This window comes from Sander vitreus, chromosome 2 (assembly GCF_031162955.1).
Source record: "Sander vitreus isolate 19-12246 chromosome 2, sanVit1, whole genome shotgun sequence".
Lineage (NCBI taxonomy): Eukaryota > Metazoa > Chordata > Actinopteri > Perciformes > Percidae > Sander > Sander vitreus.
This window is the reverse complement of record NC_135856.1, coordinates 15319857-15339678: the sequence shown is the minus strand read 5'-3', so window position 1 is coordinate 15339678 and position 19822 is coordinate 15319857. Positions and strand designations below refer to the sequence as shown.

At 38.6% G+C, this 19822-nt stretch overlaps 1 protein-coding gene across 1 annotated transcript in view; it reads right to left on the bottom strand.

Moving 5' to 3' along the window:
• Window positions 1–19822, bottom strand: part of myh10 (myosin, heavy chain 10, non-muscle) — a 72316-nt gene that overhangs the window by 26468 nt on the left and 26026 nt on the right. Inside the window, exons 4-14 of the mRNA XM_078279753.1 lie at window positions 12239–12266; window positions 10172–10274; window positions 9763–9792; window positions 9519–9533; window positions 8904–8921; window positions 6258–6350; window positions 5367–5430; window positions 4959–5057; window positions 4313–4456; window positions 1896–1991; window positions 660–778 (exon numbers count right to left, since the gene is read on the bottom strand). Of these exons, the coding sequence (XP_078135879.1) occupies window positions 660–778; window positions 1896–1991; window positions 4313–4456; window positions 4959–5057; window positions 5367–5430; window positions 6258–6350; window positions 8904–8921; window positions 9519–9533; window positions 9763–9792; window positions 10172–10274; window positions 12239–12266 (809 nt within the window). The remainder of the gene's footprint in view (window positions 1–659; window positions 779–1895; window positions 1992–4312; window positions 4457–4958; window positions 5058–5366; window positions 5431–6257; window positions 6351–8903; window positions 8922–9518; window positions 9534–9762; window positions 9793–10171; window positions 10275–12238; window positions 12267–19822) is intronic.

Here is a 19822-nt window from a genome sequence, read left to right as displayed (position 1 = left end):
AGTACAATGTGAAACAAAGCAAGATATCGGTTTTTGACAGCACATCTTCAATGTTATGGCCATCAGTTTTTGAAATTATTTAGAGTATGTATTTACTGATAGCTCTTAACACAACAATCCCTATGGAGCTCAGCCACTATTGTCTGAAGAAGAATCCAGTCAGAGACTCGAAACTGAGCTATAGAGAATCCAAAAAACTTTGTTGTTGCAAGTGGGAACAAAACAACACGCCATAAATACAGATTTTAAACCAAAACTGACTCAGAAGTTAATTAATTTAAAATGCAGATTGTGATACCAGTTTTCAAAATTTAAAAATTTAAAAACTGTGATTGGTGATCAACTCCTCTTCCCATGCTTTTATGTCCACAGGCTTTTTTTAAATGAAAGAACAATGTATTTTCTAATGCAGTTGCTTGCTGTTAATGTGTACTGAAGATTTAAATGAGGGAGTTTATGCCCATCAAAGCTGAAAACAAAACAGACTCTTACTACTGGAACCCTGGATGCCAGAAATATAACTCCTCCAACTATGCAACTCTATTACTCCACAATGAAATTAACCTAGCACTAAAAAAGACCTACTGACTACAAAATTAGTGTTATTAAGGATTTCCGCTAGCAACAAAAGAGGATATACATGGTGATAGCTAACTGACCTGCTCTTTAGTCTGTGCTTTCTGGACGTAGTCTCTTCCCACTTTGATTCTTGGGGACAGGATGGCTCTGGTAAACTCCATTACATTCAAACCCAGTAGATGACACAGCTTCTGAGCAGCTGGGAAACAGAGATGGAAAAAACACACAATGGGGAAAAAAAAGTTTATTTAAATGAGAATAAAAGGAGGCCACAATATATTTCAAACAATATACAGTATATACATGTATGTTTAATTGTCTTGTCAAGACAAGAAATAAACTGATTAGAGAAATTATGATTATTATTATTAAATTTTTTTTGTTTTTCAAGTGTGATTTAATAGAGATGAGGATCTTTCCTAGTATTATTTTGACAATTAAATAATTTAATCAATTATTACAAAGCTCTCTAATAAACCATAGAAAACAGAATTCGTATATTTGCCTATTACTGATTATATTAAGATTTATCACAAATCTTTCAAAGTTGTTTTCTTATGAAGAACAGGGAAAATATCCTATTTTACATGGCTGGAGATTGTGGAAAATTAGAAAAGGCAGAATTTGGTCTCAATCAGCCAAGTCTCACTACTAAAAAAAACCCATCTGCTTCAGTCATGGATTCTGCTTGTCGCATTTGGGAATATTTGGCCGAGCTGCATTACTGGCATTAGACTCATTCTCTTTCCCTGTCTCCCTCATTTAATTGCCAAATATGCAGTGCCACGTGGAGAAACTGGAAGACTGTGCCCCATTTCCTTCAGGAGTAAATCCTCATAATAATGTAGCTTAATGGCAGGTTGACAAGGCTCAGGGAGAGAAAGGACATAAATCACCAGTTCCTCTGTTCTGTGGATGAGGACGCAGTGTGAACCAAATATGCAGTGTGAGGAGAAGGGGAGGAAAGGAGTTGAAGTATATATGGGGAGAGGAAAAGGAGGAGAATAATGTCTTGACCTGAGCGCTCCAAGCTACAAGGTTATGAAGCAGATGTAAAAAGATTGCAGTGTGTGTGTGTGTGTGTGTGTGATAAGCTTAAGCAAGAAATCTTCTCTCTCCCCTCATACATGTAGAGTACAGAGGAGGTGATGGCGGTGAGACTGAGGGAAGCAGACAGCATGGCTGCCATGGCTGAACTCAGGCAGAAGATCGCTGATTTTGAGATACAGGTGTGTGTGTGTGTGTGTGTGTGTGTGTGTGTGTGTGTGTGTGTGTGTGTGTGTGTGTGTGTGTGTGTGTGTGTGTGTGATACCTACCAGTATTATCAGGCATAGAAGCTTGGTCAGAGTTCCTCTCCTTCTTAAAGTTAATGTTACCAAACTGAAGAACTGAGGACACCACCTTCAACATGGCTACAGATATAAAGAGAGAAAAAAAAACAATATTAAGACATCACTTTGGCATTACATGCATGTGTTTAAGCAGTGAAACTGACAAAAACAGGTTGGTTTCATGGTCATGTGTATTAAGAGGGGACCGTGATTAAAGCTTAATCTCATTGGAGATTATCAATTAAAAGAAACACAATTAGTACTTTCTAACAAATGTTTAACACCTAGAGAAATACAAAATACATTTTCCAAATTCAAATCCTGTGTCCTGTGTTAAATAATAAAAAATGTGCAACAATAATTTGAATATTTTAATATCAAAAACCCTCTTTTATCTTCCTGTAAAATATTAAGACATTTTGAAGACTCGTGCTGCACTCATAAGGGACCGTTCAGTATTTAAGGAATGGACCACCGGAGGAAAATAGGGAAGGGTCATGTCTTTTGATTCTTTGTTGAGGGGTGGGTCACCCAACTTTTGTATTCATGAAAAAAGCAACGTTTCAAAGTGGCTTGTTTGGTGCATATTTTTTCATGTAGCTCTTAGTCTCTGCCCTCCTTCCCTCCTGCCCTGATCCATGAGTTTGCTGGGGGGCATAGGTGGTTGAAACGGGTACCGGTAATTGCATTGTTTAAAAAATGAGTGGAATAATTAATTATATCTGGCATGACCAGATATTTTATAAATATCTTAAATAACACAAAACAACTAAATGGTGGTAGATAATAAATCAGATTACATATACTGTATTACCTGGCTGACGATGGGAGCAGCAGGACGCAAAAAACGACAGTTACTGTGGCACTAGTCTGGACATCTTGCCGTGCCAACGTTGCAATAAAGGTTTCCTAAATGCCATGTATATAAATGTGATGTCAGCTTACTAATTGATTGCGGGTTTTGTGTAGATTTGGACTTTTATACGTTTATTCCACTTTGTTTAAACGGCAAAGTGGAGAGGCCTCGTTCACCTGTTCGGAGCTGGCTGGTGAATGTGACGCTTGTATAGGCCTTGCTGGATACACCGTGTCATTTACCTTTTTGTGGATCTGCTGATCGCTGTGGATTACTTTTTTTTCGTGTCACTGGATTATGGCGTGTCTTAACGTTTTATGGTGTGACTGCGCTTGGTTTCTGCGTTTGGAGAGGCATCTCAACAGACTGTAGGTCCAACACTTGATTCACTGTTACATTTTAGTTGAATTTAAGTGTCGGGGCATTCTGCCACCGTCTGTCTGTTGCGTTCCAAGACAGCCGTGCCGCGATTGGATTTCATAAGGGCGAATTGTTAAATTGTTACAATGTAATTTAAAATCTGCTTTAAAAATAAACATATATGTTTTGGAATATAATGTTGAGCTTCAGCAGCTTTACCTTAGTGCTAAAATATACAATGACTGAGGAAGCCTAGTGACGAGTCCATAGCAACCAGTGTTGAATTGATTATTTCCCAGTGTCCTTTGCTGAATGGTCTCAATGTTTTATTGTTTTATTTCATATGAATACTAGTTTACTAGAGGAGTAACTTAGTATTTGAAGTAATGCAGTAATGCAAGAAGTGTGCATTTAGTTTCCGTGCTTATTGTGTTTTCACAACAATGTTAGTGAGTAAATCTACTGAAATGGCCACCACACCATAACAGAGGAGTGTGATGTGTAAGATGAGAATGTAGAGGTTAACTTGTGTATGTCATGGCTGTAAAAAATCAAATGGCATCTGTATATCTTTCTAAGCGCAAACTAGCACATAAGGGGAGGGTTATGCCTCTTTTTCAAATCATTTTGGAGGGTCATAGAAAAATTATTACTGGTGAGGGGAGGGTCAAATCTTTTTAGCCTAAAGGTCCCAAAACTCCTCCGGTGGCCCCTTAAATAAATAACGAACCGTCCCTAAGTAGATAAATTCATGCATACATTCATCCAATTCAATGTGATTTGGCGCTACTAGCTAACCCCACCCATCATATAAAACCATCCTTAACTGTTAACTTGTGGGTTGTATTGTATTTACATTTCCAAAAGAGGATGGTTGGGGTCTAATATATTAATTTCTCCCCCGTCTCTCGTGTGGAGGCCAACAGTCCTCTACAGCTCCATATGTTCTGTTTTACATCATGCCCGATTTTGATCAAATCCCTTCTGAAAAGACACACTGCTGTTAATTCTGAGAGATGTCACATTACAGAATATAATGTCATTTCACTGTGATTTCAATTTCTAAAACCATAAAATCAGGGTAATAGCCTTCTAAAGTAATCTAAAATCGAACAAGTGAAAGCAACCTCCTTGATAAACGCATTATGTTTATGTAGGTTTCATTTTGCTGTTATTAATAACATACCCAGAATCTCCTCATGGCCAAAGCTCATGATGTGCATGGCCTCCATGGTCTCCTGGAAGTTGTCTTTGTCCTGCTGACCTGGGATTGTGATGTTACCGTTAGACAGGAAACGGTAGCTGTTGAATCCTTCCAAAAGCAGGTCCGCTGTGGAGAGAAATGTTTTTTGTTTTTTTTTGTGGACTGGGTTTTAGTGGAATTGTTGGCAACTCCTAGTAAGAATATGAATTGAAAATGAAATATATAATGTTAGAGTTTATACTGTTGCCTAACAAAACTTATTTTTTACCTAGTTAAGCTGCCAAAATCAGCTATGGCCTAGAGCAGAGGTTTTCAAAGTGGGAGGCGAGCCGCCCCTGGGGGGCTCCAAACCGTTTCAGAGGAGGCTCAGTGAATGAAAGTGAAAAAACATAGCCTAAATGTGTGCGATTTGGTTAAAGAGATAGCTCAGAGATACAGTAGTTTGGGGGAATTTTACTGTTTTTCCCGTCGGAAAACTGATAAAAGCCTTTGGACAGACATTTTTTATGTATTTGGTGTAGTCTGAAGTCAAGTTAAGGGGGTGCTTTTTTCCAAGCTTGGTCTGAGGAGGTCCACAGTCTCAGAGGATAAGAAATACCCTGGTAGAATAAAAGCTTTGTCTACTTACATTTGAGGTGCTCTCCAGCTCCAGCCAGCAGCTGGTAGAAAATGTGAAAGGTGCGCTCATCTTTGGCTTGACGAATAGCTCTGGATTTCTCCAGTAAGTCTGACACAGAATGGTCAAAGAAAAATCTTTTTGGTGGGTCATTTTGATATGGAATCAAAACCTAAAACTTCAGTTCTTGTTTGGTTTAGAGATCATTTTTATTTCAAAAATAATAAAGTTGTTTCAATTGCCAACAAATTCTAAAGCATTCTATGATAAAAATGATGTGTGTGTGTGTGTGTGTGTGTGTGTGTGTGTGTGCTTCCGATAAACAACCCTGGCTAGCCTCTTTGTAAATATCTCATCCACCGTTAGTGATAATATGCAGAATGCTACTCTGTTCTAGTCAATCGTTTCAAAACAGGATACAGGTTTCAATATTGGCTCCAACAATGTATCCTATGACATCAAAGTTGATCCGGATGAATTTCCCCTGCAGAGATGAACATAAGATAAATGCTCAGGAAGTGCACAAGACGAGATATACAGAAATCAATCGCTAACATAATGACTCTGCTGTAGCATCTGATAAATTTGATGTTTACAGAACCATAATAAGAGTCAGGATGAATCCTCCATAAACATGAACACTGAATACAGATCATCTACATTATACCACATGTTATACAGTACAAAGCAATATTTAAAAAAAAACTAATTAAAATTACAAAATGATATTCATTATATTTACAACATAACTTTATTTTGACACACTGGACTCACATTAGCACCAATAAATTTTACTTTAAGTATTTTTGGATACAGGACCTGAGCCATACAGAACGTGACATCTGAAAAAAGTTTTACGAGGGTCCTTTTATGTGGCAACACAGTAGTTTCGTAATTAGATAATAATGCCCCTTACATTTGACAGATTCATTCACCACAGTAATGCTTAAGCCAAGTCCTGTTGTACGTCGCTATAAAGAAGAGTTGCCTCGAGTCTGAAAGGACCCAGTACATCAAAGGCATCATTAATGACTAGCAGGCGCCTGTGTCTGGCTATATGACCTGTGTAATTGCTTACAGGAAGAGTAGGATAATTAAATTACTTTCATCAGTTTTACCTCTGCTTATTCTCAACAACAAAAAAGAACATTCTAGAGTAGACGATACAAACAATACAAACACATCATCTAAATCTGATTTAGGTGCCGAAATAGGATCAGCCCAGTTGGTGCTGTGATGTTGTAGTAGACTTTGTGAGATGCACATTAAAAATGCAGCCCGTCTACATGAATAGCACTGTTCTGTACTTACAAAACGTGATGAGTTGTCATTTTTCACTGTCTTAGCATTCCCAAAAGATTCAAGGATGGGGTTGGCTTGTAAAAGCTGACGTTCCAATTCACCCTGCAAACAAACGGAGGGATGTTGCAGCAGTCCTTTGTCACCACATGAGCCAACAAACAAAAAAGGTTGAGAAATGAACTGTGAATCACGGTTAACTGAACCCGAACATAAACATGCAGACAAAGACAGCAGAACAAGAAGACATTTCACAAGTGTTTTATACAGACAGACCTCACATACATTATCCCTGTGTTGGTCAACTCAGCAAACAAAACCAGAGAGAAGATGGTGACAGCAAGTGTGACAGTCATACTCCTAAAAAACCTTTATCGTACAAAGTTTACCTTTGTACAGCGGTTCTTATGTTTTGAAATGTTTTGCAGTTGTTCACAATGTTAAATTAGTGTTTGAATTGAGAGCTTTTTACTAACAAATGTTCATCCAAAGCAAGACCAAGCAGAAACTATTTAACCACACCATTTGAAAACCAGCATAAGAAGGTAACATCTTTATGTGATAGAAGATTCAAATGACAAAAAGACACCTTACTCCAGTTAGTAAAAGCTTGGTCGCAAGATCATCATACTGTATCACTTCTCAATCATCAAAATAAATTCAAATGTTAATGAAATCCTTGTTTGTAGATCAGTTAAAAATTCTGAACTGATCTGTGATGAAACTATTAGTCGTTTGACAAAATATGAATCACCAACTATTCTGATAAACGATTATTCGTGTAAGTCATTTAACAAGCAAAAACTATTTAAGAAATCTAAATGCTGAAACCATTAGTTCTTGGCCGTTGACTTGGGGCTGTAGGACTTTTGTAAAGCACATAAAATATAAACTAATCCGGTAATCATAAAATCTTTCATAACCTGGTTAATTCAATTTGCAGGAGTATTTTTCTTTTAAAGTTGATCGTGATTGGAAGAACACTTCTGGGGAAAAATTGGGCCTTTTGTTTCGAGAAAAGCCAGTCAGCTACTTTATCATGTCAGGACAAATGTGTCCACAACACACAAAAGAAACACTTTTGATTATTTTATTTTTTTTAAAGGCTGAATAAATAAATAAGTGATTTATGCAGATGTTTGGACAGGTGGTGACTGTGTTTTCATCTAAGCCACATTGTGAGCTTTGTCATGACCAGAGAATCCACAATGGCTGAGAGAAAAACTATTTCTTCTAGAATGTTACTTCTCTTCTTGTGGCTGAGTGGAATATTTTCCCATTACGTCAAAAATAGCTGCACACACTGAGGAGGAGGCCATTTTCCACAAAAGGGCACTCTGTGGGATGAGGAATCAGCATTGCACTCAGGATGTGAGACATGTAATGTGATCTTTGGCAGTAGAGCATGATGGGCTGCTTTTAATTGAGTTTTTGAGCAGCTGGAATAAAGCAGAGCTGAACTGGATAAACCTGATCCTTTTCCAGCTATTGGAGCGATGGCAGAGCCCACAGAGGGCAGAGAATTCAAACCAAAAGCCTTTGTTTCTATATAAACATAGGCCTGTGGTGCAACTTGGTAGCTGAAATTGTTCATTGGCATCCTCTACCCATCTGTGTAGTCTGCTGTACGCACATAAAAACAAAGAGCAGATTACAAACACCGGTGGGGGTCCAATTTAGCAGCATTTAGAAGTTGACCCACATTCCTGTTGCAAAGATGAGCTGGCCAATTGTTTTGTAGCAGGGATACAATTTAAGCAACCTGAGACGCTTCAAAACTACTGAGAGACACATTATCAGTCACTACACATTCACCCAGTAACTTTCTAACTAAAAATAGAAAGAATCCTTATCATTGCCTTCAAAGTAATTGTTTCTGCCTTTATAGAAAACATTTACAGGTCATAGCTACAAGCGTGTCTCTCATCTGAGTGGAGGTTGTTTGGCAGGCCATGAAGCAGTACTTTAGGACAGATTGAGTGGATTCAAAGAGGATCAGTCAAAACTGTTCCAATAAATCTTATGAGGCCTGGATGAGTACTCGCTGCTCAACATCTGCTCCAGAGGTCACGAGGCAAGATAAACATTACAAGTCGCTCTTTTCATCAGCAAGAAAAAGGAGAACAGCGCTTTGGAAATGGCAAAAAGTATTTAAATGTGGACAGGAACAAGCCAACGTGGAGAACTAATCTGGGCTGATAGAGCTTTTAGGCTGAATCGAAGGTAATGAAAGAAAGGTCGAAAGTGGTTCTGCATCGGCTCAACAAGTTTTTTTAGTGAGACAGAGTGGAACATATTAAACAGTAGAGTGCTTCATTATGCAGGCAAATAATCAGCTTCATGGTAGCCCATTAGTTAATAAATGAAAATTAAAGCAATGACTGATTTCTATGGGAAGAGCTGTCCTCACACTGTAAGTACTGTACATGTTATTAATTCAGTGAGGACAGGAAGTGCAGATCATGCAATGCAAAAAAGTTAAATCAAAACCACGGCAGGTGGATTAAGGTGGATGAAAAACATCTACAGCCCAGTATCAGGCAACATAAAATAGTTAGTTAGATTTAAAGCTAAAGAGGAGGTGGCAACAGAGCAGGTAAAGCACCCCTTTTATATTATAAGTGAGGTGAGATAGGTGAGAAACTACATACTACTCACATAAAACAGGGGTCCACTCTGTAGGAATGGGGAGATTCAATTGTTATTATTGAAAATAATAAATTGCATTAATGTCACAGATACAAATTAACCTGAAGTTCAGGATAAACATTTTAATGATGCCTTAGTGTCTGAAACTAAGTACAACCTGCAGCAGTCTATGGATGGAATTAACAACAGGTATTTTTATTATAGCTCAGTGTAATCCTGGTCTTCAAAACCCAGATTACTGCTGGTGTTCTAGGTTAACAGCTAATGGTTTGTACTGTGCATCTCAGGCATGCTGTAATTCAGTCACAGGTTGGACTATCTGCAGGCCAGGACTGATCTTAACTTACAACCGTCTAAAACACAGATAAGATATATAACTTGCTATAATAGAAGCACATAGCATTGTAACTATTTTTTTTGCCGTTGACATTGCTCAGTTTCATACAGCAAGGATGACAGCCGAGGCTCAACATGTGGCTACCACAAATGCATGTGACTATGTTTACCCTGAGTGTGAATCACAATAATGACAAGCAACTTTACAGTGTGGCACATCTGAACAAAGTCACAAAAACACACACTAAAGGGAGTCTGAATAATATAAAAGTTTTTAAATGTACTTACAACAGCATGTTGTGCCTGCCAGAGAGAGACAATGTTTATTTTTACAATATGCTGTTTTAAGATATTTTAACTAAATACAGCACACTAAGTGTCAACTGGCTTTGAACTTATTTACACCATTTCATGAGCTCATGTCAAACAGATATTCTATGAGCCCATTTTAGACAAAGTAAGTTTGTTTGAGAAGAAAGTGTTAGTGTAGAACGCACATGAACATGGTGTATATGAAAGCAGAAATACTTGCCTGTAGTTTCACTGGTTTGGGTGATTCTGGCTGTTTGTTACAGATAAACAAATGCAAATTGTTAGATTGTGTACAAACATTTAGTGCACAAAGCCATGTTGCCTACTACACGTATTGGTATCTATACTTATACCACAACAATCCCACCTCAGCCAAACTATACTCATTAGTTATTTCTAATCCTTACTTAATACTTAATTACAGTGTTATATAAGGTCAATACCTGGTCTTAAGGGGTTACGGGGGGCATACAAAGACATGATGGGGCATAGTGGTAGTGATTCATTTTTTATACAACTCCAACATTAACTATAGTATTTTAACACATTTTTATGGACTCATTCAGTTCAGATTTAGGCTTCGAGCAGGCATTGCTAACCTGAGAGAGATGAGAAAGGAGAATACTCACAGGAATGTTGTGGTCTTTTCTTCCTTTGTGGGAGGAGGCAACGTGTGCCAGGTACTGAATGACCTTTTTTGTGTTTTCCGTCTTGCCAGCTCCTGACTCACCTCTGTGGGACAAAAGATGACAATGCACACCAAAACAGACATCCTCAGAATAGTATGTGTGAAACACTAAACTCTTTAGAATGAACCCTTTAAACTATCAATAAATCAATAAAGCTCAGACGCACTGTCCTCCTTTAGCTTTACAGATTTGCAGGTGCTTGTGGGCGAGGACAGAACACAATCCCTGTCCTCCTTTCCACGACAAAGAAAATGCACAAATATAATCTGACTAAAACAAAATTCTGGTGTGTATCTGATCTTGTGTGTCTTTCTCTGCGATATTTTTTCAGTGTCAGTCAAGTTTAGGCCTGTGGTTGCTGGCGTGTTGATGTGCAGCCTGCTTATCCCTGCTCTGTCATACAGTGACCATGGCATAGAAAAACAGGGACGAAATCTCCAAGCCAGGCACAAACGTTGAGGGAGCCGTTGAGATTTAGAGCATACCTGAGGTTTTACAGTAAGTGCAAATTTGCATACACCAAGTATGCACAAAATATTGTTTTGCTTTCAGAGTGGGATGTGACTGAGAGTGAAGACTGGGAGAGTGGTGTGCAAATGTCAATCTTTTTGGCTACTGTGAACGGAAGGTAATCATGACAATGTCTCTGTTGTTGCCCTTGGACTGCTGGGTGTTAGAGTCCTAAACTCATGCCATATTAACAGGTAGTGCTGACTTAATCATGATTTAGTGTTTTAGTGTGTCATACTTTTAGCAGTTTGTGTATATCAGTGCCAAAGCCCTTGATGATGTGCATAATCTATATTGTAATGTCTGTGTGTATACAGTAAGAGTGTGCAAGCATGACTATATCCATATTTTGTTTAACACAACAATACAATTCAATCCAATAAAACCGAGTACAATATTTCTAACTGTCTAGAGAGTATGTCAGGGCTGATACTTTTTATTTTAAATACGAACCACCATTCAAAAATAGAAAAAGAAATATTAGATCTGTAACGATCTGTTCAAATTCACAGATGTGTTACAAATTAATGTCTTTTTCAAATTAAAGTCCACTACCTAGCTTTTTGGTACTTTAACCGTATTTTAGGGCAGCAGAGACACCATCAATGAAGGGAATGAATGTCAATTTTACATCATTGTTTAAGGATTACTGTTACCTGGGTTGAATTTGAATTCTTTTGATTTACGTCTTAGCTCTAATTTGTTCAAACTGGATTTTTTTTAAGTGACTGCCCTACAATATGTCTTCAGCTTTGTGTTTGGTGATGTTGTAGTACAGTGAAGTATTTTGGAAGGTGTGCAATTCAAGTTATTTCGACCCCCTGTGTGTATATAGAAGGGACATACAACATGAACACCTCACTATTCACCTTGCATGAGTAAAAGGGCTGTTGCATGGTTTATGTCTTGATACCCTCTCTGGTATTTTCTTTGGTGACATTCCTGTCATCTGTTGACACTTGTCACTGAAAAGACGCCAAGGGGCTGTGTAGCAGAAATGTCAGGCATTTCTTAGACCCACATGTCCCATGTTTCTCTCAAGTAGTGACAGTCTGGTCAGTGTCACTGAGAAACACAATTTAAAATGATTGTGAAGGCCCCTGGGCAGCTGGTTCACTTGTACTGCTCCTGAACTGTGTAATTACCATCAAATGCATTATTGTCACATTATTTAATTCAGACCAAAAAAATGCCACAGGGAAATATACTGCACCACGTGATGTTATTTCCGTGAATATAAAGGGGAAAAGAGACATGCGTGAGGGTAATGAATCAACCATGAACCTTATGCTATTAATTTAGGACAAAGGGCTCAGTTTATCAGAGCAATATAAGACACAGAGGCAAGTATGGGCCCTGGGTACCTAAAAATTGTTTTATCAACAATAACTTTAATATGCTGAAATAACAACAGTTATTTTTTTATAGTTAGTTCAATATGAAATTGAAAATATAAAATAGAGTTAATACAGTGGTGGAATGAGCCTGTATACTCACGTGCAAAGAATGGATTGGTCCTCTCGATCTGTGGGAGACGAGAAGAGGGGGAAAGGGGGAGGAGGAGAAGAAAAAGTCAAACCTCAGCAGTCTGTCTTTGATTCAGTCTCCACTGTGCTTTCACAAGGTTTGATTGACAACCTTATCACCAAAACACCATCCACCCAAAGTAAAGTCTTTTCATCACATTGTGGATTTGAAGGTTGAAGTCAAGCTTAGCGTATGCATGTGCCATCAAATGTTTTAAATATCATGTTTTCACAGCCAATTTTTGTAGGGCGTATTTTTCAGTAGGCTAAGGCTTCACAACATTTCACCACAGTATTCCCTGGAGTGCAATGTCAGAAATGCAGAGAAGCAGCACTGTAAAGTCAAATCACTGCATGGAAGAGATAAGGCAACAGTAATGTCAGCTTTACATTTTTAAATAGAGGGTGCTAACTCCGAGTATAGTTGAGACTTGGACGAGGGCCAGTACAGATTACTTAATTTAAAAAAATATATATTATTTTTACAAAACTGCTGTGGGGGAACTTTATTTCACACACAAATCTATTACATTACAACACACACACACACACACACACACACACACACACACACACACACACACACATTCTTCACTGCTGAAGCCTGACCGATCCAGATATCTGGCGAGAGTACTTTTTAAAAAACATAAGTGAGTCTAAGTGAGACTGAGGCAGCTGCCCGGAGGAAGAGAGGCCTTGCCTTGTCAGGCCCTGAGATAATGTTATCTTCTGTCTTCTCCTTAGAAGTGGTGAACTTACAGCTAACAGCAACTTTCTGGCTTGAGCTCTGAGTGGATTTAAGTTGGGCTATTATTGTGAAAGGTAAAAACGGTAGAAGTGAAGCTGTAGCAATTGCGCTGCCTTGGTCAATATGGGAGTTAATAAAAGTGTGTTGATCGTCTTGGGTCATGCTAGTTCAAATTACAGAGCCTCCGTGTTTTTATTTTACTACGCTACAGTAGTTAGCACTCATTAGCTAGGAGGGCTAACTTGGTTTGTTTATTTTATTACATGAACGTCTTCACCCTGAACGTCCTGCCGAAACCACGTTCAAAAATCTGGCAGTTTTATTAAAGATATTGATACTGAATACCTGAGGAAAAAAGGAACAAATAGTTGAATAATATTTGTATTTGTACCTGTATAATATAACAATTGTTGTGTCTGTATGATGGCAGGTTTATCTAGTATGACTGTTAGAATGATGACCATTTGGTCAGCTTTGAAAGATTTAATAGGATGAGTTGCTTGACTACCCTCTGTAGTCTGTCTATAGTCTGTTTTTCATTTCATATTTGACATATCAGGACAACTTGGCGTTTCCTCTGTTGATAGTAACAACTGCAGTCTTATTCTTATCTTGCAGAATGCAACCCCTTACACAACAGAGTGCCTGATCAAATTTGACATGCCTACACTATCACTTTCCTCCATCCCTCTTTGCATTTCAAGCCTTGGTAAATCTAGTATAACTGTTGAATCCAAATCAAGGTAATAGACTTTTCACCTCTATGGCCATAAGTGTAAAAGGCAGGGCCCACATGGATCAACTCTGCATCCAGCCCCATTACACACATTTAGACCAACAGTGCTCATTTGTTATCTACACAAATAAGAACATTCTTACGTCCCCAAGTGTCCCCCTGGGCCATACTTGGCAGAAAGTCTAAACTATCTACCAGATTTGAATTAGGTTAAAGAAGTCATGTGTTCGGGATATTCAAAATGTTGACTATTATAATGAAAGAATGAAATTATAATAATGTGCACAAGTTTGACTAGACATTGCCTCAATCATTCACAGCATGACCCAAAGTGTGACACAAAGAGTGATCCAATTATTTTCTTGTCGAAAAATGTTAATGTGTGCTGTGCTGAGGGCAATTTGCACTGTGGTCATGTGGCAATAAAATATGACATCTAATGCATCTCAATTAACCTCCGGGGTATTCCAGTTTAGTGTGTCTTGTGAGCTTGGAGTGAAGCAAATCGGAGTCATCTAGAGACCCAATAGGGTAAAATAAGTTGATGATGTCATGAGAAAGCAGTACTTTGTCTTCCAGTCAATGCCCCCCACATGGATATGGCCTCCTGTCAAGTCACATGGCTGGCTGAGCAGCAAGAAGTCCAAAGATTAGATAAAAGTTATCAGACTCCCTTCACTCTAATGACCTTATGTTGCACTGTTCATACAGAGCTAACACTTTGGCTCGATTCATTCAGTAAGAACAGAAGCTATATCATTATTAAGTTAATATTGAGATCAGGATTAAGGTCTTTACACACCTGGGACGTTTTTTTCATTAGATTAATTTGCACGTCCATATATATTTTTTCGAACAACTTTTTGTCAAGTGTACTTCACACAGAACGCGAATATTACGCAGCGATAAAGCAATGCAATTTTTTTCCGAAACAAGGTCGATTTTTCTGAGCTTTCGCACCACGAATAAAGACATCAACCAATCATGTTGTGTTGTTGGCTTATGAGGATCATAATACAACAACACGGAGGCTGCTGTCCTAACGATAGACTGTAGATGGCAAACTTTATGAAAAGATGAGCAGTTACCAGCTCATCTTTTCGTTCTTACCTTTCACAATAAAAGCCTTAGACATATAACCTACACTGCATAGTATTTACCAGAGGGAAATATTTCGCTAAAAGGAAACTCAAATAGCTTACAGTAACTTAGTGTTAGCTTTTCCCTGCTTCAGCTTCCTGACCGTGGTCAGAAAGCACAGGGGGAGATAGGGCTGGAGTCTCCGGATCGATTCCCCATCACTCCACTCAGCAGCCGGGGAAACAAGACAGGACACCTCGTTTTGAGGAGCTGCAGCATTTATTTATGCTCAAACTGCATACTCTAGCTACTGTACATTCATGTGAAATCTTCACCGGTAAACGTTAACTCTCCTCGCCACCGCATCTCCTGTCACTTTCTCTCTCACTTCGTCAGCGTCCCCAGAGGACCTCAAACTGTCCCACCGACATGGTAGATGAGCTGGCGCGAATATTCAAAACCTTTATTGAAAACTGTCGCAAATTTGCATCGCTGCCGGTATGAATAGTTTTGATTATTTCGCATTTTCGTGTTGTTTATTTATCACGCCCCCCTGTGTGTAACAGCCTTTAGTTGTCAAGATTATCCATTCATATTTGGAGACAGTTGTATTGTACTTGAACATTTTAAATTGACTGCCTTCAATCTCATTACGTTTACATATCTGAATGAAATTTGTTTCAAATGTTTTTTTGTTTTTTTAAACGTCATCTTAAAAATGTAAATATACAATTCTTTTTAATTATAATGATGTTAACAGAACATGAAATCAAATTATATGGATTTATCCCCAAATACAAATTGCAGGTACACTATATTTGCAGGTTGGCATCCATCTCATTTCATTCTAGCTAAGACAGTTTCCTGTAATTGATGAGTAAGTGCCTGTTCATCAAGGGGGCTGATCTCAGAGGCCATTAATACTGTAACTGTATTGCAAAGTCAACACTTTTGCTAATTGACGGAGTTACCGGTAATTGGTGATTGGCATTGGTACATTAGTAGATTGACTTGGGAGAGGTAAGCCTGTCTTTTCTAGGGCTGCACAATTAATCGCAATTTTATCGAAATCGCAATATGGACTAGTGCAATATCCAAATTGCAGGGAATTTTTGTTAAAGGCAAAATATGTGTCAAACTACAAATTGTACAGACTAAAGAAAATTTCTTTGTTTTGTATAGATCCTCGCTAAAAATCACACTATAATCATTTTAATTTAATTTTTGTAACACTTTTCTATGAAAATGAGAATAACGATACAAAAATGATCATTCCCTCTAATATCTTGAATCATATCGCAATATCAGTCAAAATAATCGCAATTAGATATTTTCCTCATATCGTGCAGCCCTAATCTTTTACGGACTGTAAGCTTTATGTATAGCTGTATGACTGAACAATCCAACTTTAGGTTTAACACATTTATCTAAAGATGTCTTTTTAGGTTTCTAAAATTCATCCAGTAGCTTACCAACAGCCTGAAAAATGCCTGTTCAAGTTTGCCCTGGGCAAATGGTTGCAGGGCAACAAGAGCTTGCAAGTTAATTTACTTTGGATCTGAAGTGTTACCAAAAAAATGCAATGCAGTGATTACATATAATTTATCTGTTCCTGATTCAGTGGATGCAACCCACTCTATGTCAGCATACAAATAAGATCCATGGCAAAGGAATGATAGTTCCCGCTGTTGTGGATGGGTTTCTCTGCCATTCCAGCAACAAGCTAACAAGATATTAAAATCCAAGAAGTAGAGATGGATGGAAGCGAGCTGATCATTTAACAATGCGGAGCACCAGAGATGCAAATGGTCCAATCCTAGATTGTGATCTAATTCGGTTCAGCTGGTTAGTCTGATGGCTCCTTGATCTAATCGCCATGAAAGAGGAAGGAAGACTCACATTTTGTATTCAAACTTTCACATTATTTTAAAAATATGTAGGGAGCCTCAAATGTATACAATCTGCAGATCGAGAACCGCCCCAGGAGTCCCAAGATTAATCTGAGGGGTAATATAAGGATTTAAGGGACAATCGATCGAAAAACAGGCCTCTAAAATTATATAAATTAACATAACTTAAGAAAAACCACACTCTGGCTGAACTGCTCACAACCCAAGTTGGCACTCAAAGGCCTTAACATGTGATGAGAGGTCACAAGTAAACATTGCTTAATTTTAATGGGGTCAGGTAAAGCCAAAATGTTTAGGAACCAGTGCTCTAAAACATGCTGTGATTATTTCAACTCATTTTGTACATGCTGAGTCCCAGGCTGGACCGTTCTGCCAGAGGTGAAGGTTTCCTGGACTGAAGTGCTGACTGTGCTCTTTTGGGCTAAAGTGATGGAACGTTATTTGAATAAGGACACAGCTGAATGGCTCATCAGGGACAACCTGGGTTTCCTGGCTTTGACCAGGAACTTCCTGCAGTTAAGTAATGTAACAAGGAAATTGGTCTCACACACACACACACACACACACACACACACACACACACACACACACACACACACACACACACACACACACACACACACACACACACACACACACGCTTCAGATATTCACTCACATTCAACTAGGCAAAAAAATGATTTCCAGTTGCCTATTTGTCGTACAACAAGACATACATTTTTTAGATATAGAGGTCTACTGCTATGGAATTCATTGAACGGATCACTAAAAACATTTAACTTCCTTTCCAGCCCTTAGGTCACAGTTAAGTTTCTCATTTCATCTTAAACCTTATGTTGGGATAATTCTGTTGGTTGCATTTATTGTCTGACTCTATGGTTTGTATTTCTGTTTGTCTTTTTACTTGCTTTATTATTAGGAATTATCATGTCCTCTTTTGTATAAGGGGAGGACTCTGAATAAGCCTTTTAGGCTTCTTTCATCTCCTGCACTGAAATTGCTTCTTTCTTTTTTTTTTTTTAATCTATTATATGTACTGTATATCTTTGTGTAAATAAACTGACCTAAATGACAGCACACATGCAAACACAATCCATCATTAGCCCCCACCTATTTCTCATCCCAATCTGAATCAGACCGAAACAACACCCCTCAGAAAGTTAGTGTCTCCTTTATCAGACTGGCTGCAGACAGTGGAAAGATGTGATCCAGTCATTGTGAGACCTCTCACTTCCATTCACCAATTTGCCAGCACTGCTGCAACCTTAACAACCTCTCCAGACTGTAAAGCGCTGATTACTGGCAGAGGACTGTGGCTCTGTGCAGATGAGAACTAACAGGGGCTGTTATTTCCGTTACATTACTTGATGGTCATAAGGACTGTTTTGTGCATTTCGCGTGATTGGTAAAACTCTTGCCAGCTTCACGTGACTCCATTATGTTGGGTAGTCAGTGAAGATTCCCTCAGGGTATAGAACATTTTTAGTTCAGTGAAAGCTCTGAAGTTTGAATATAATTTTAAATACTGAATCCAGACTTTAAGGGCAAAAACATAACTGACATTTAGTCACTTGTCACAGGCTACAGAGAGGTCGATAAAAGTAGCCCTCAGAGAGAAAAAGACTGTGGCAATGGTCTTAAAAATTGGTGACAGTGAAAAATTTGAGGATGTCTTGCAGCTTTGACATAAACACAGCGGCTCTGCATGTGGCATTTCTCCCGCTAAGGAGAGAGGAGGAGGGGATGGGGCAGAGGGAAAGCTGATCTCACGACAGTGAGCTCATTGTGAGGCTGTGGCACGCTGGGCCTGGGCTAGTGTCTGCCACTGATGGCTGATGCCTGTATTTGAAGTGCAAACACTCACCTCAGGAACCAGTCCTGCACTCTGATCTAGCTGTTCCTTAAGTGTCACAGCGAGACAAAAACTTCCACAAAACCACAGTGATGTAAATAGTACAACACATTAGCTGAATGTTCATGATAATGAAGACAAATCGATGAGCACTATGATGCTGTCTCATTAAGAGGAGGATATACAGTAGAGCTTTGCCTATGTGCTGTCTGTGAAGAAAAAGGGAGCTATAAGTTAATAATGACGTTTGCTTAGCTACAGATAAGTATAATATACTGCAATCAACTGGTAGCTGTAAAAGTGTTTTCAGTATATGAGCATCCACTCAAGTATGAAATTAAAATCAAAGACCTCGGGCACCTGGATAGCTCACCCGATAGAGCGGGCGCCCATATATAGAGGTTTACTCCTCAACGCAGCGGACCAGGGTTCGCTCCGACCTGCAGCCCTTTGCTGCATGTGCTTCCCCCCTCTCTTTCTCTCTCCCCTTTCATGTCTTCAGCTGTCCTATCGAAATAAAGGCTGAAAAATGCCCCAAAAGAAAAAATCTTTAAAAAAAAACAACTAATTTCCTCTTCAGTACCATCCAGGGCTGTCCATGGCTTACTTAGTCCTTTCTCCTACAGTAAATATCTACAACAAACACACCATTACACAAAATGTTATTCTTATGTCTAGACCTAAATTCTAATTACAAATCAGCAATGAACTGTGCAGCAATAGCATAGCTGTGGTTCACTTTTTGCTGCTACCAAGTTACATGATTGCTGTATACAAACCAAACTTTTCTATACTTTCCTGGAGTCACAAGCGGATAGCCTACAGGAACAGCGCCGTCAAGCCAATAAGCCTGTTTGGAAATTAATACCTCTGCTCAATTGTTAAAAACTCTTTATTTTCATTGCCTCCCACCTTTTCTTCCCCTCTCGATCACTCTCTCTCCAGATGATGTTGTGGATAGGCACCTGTGTTTTTCATCAGATCATGATAAGATATATCAGATAAAATCTTATGTGAAATCAGTTCGACTAAAATTACAAAATTATTAGTTTTTGGTGAGACTAGATTGACTTAAATGTTTAATATAATAATATAATGATTTGGGACCCCCAGGCAAACAACTTCTTACTTTACTTTTCACCATTTCTCTAACCGGGAATGTTGGTATTGATTCCGCACAGTACAAGTCCCGCATTAAAATGTTTACTTCAAGTAAAAGAGAGGCATTA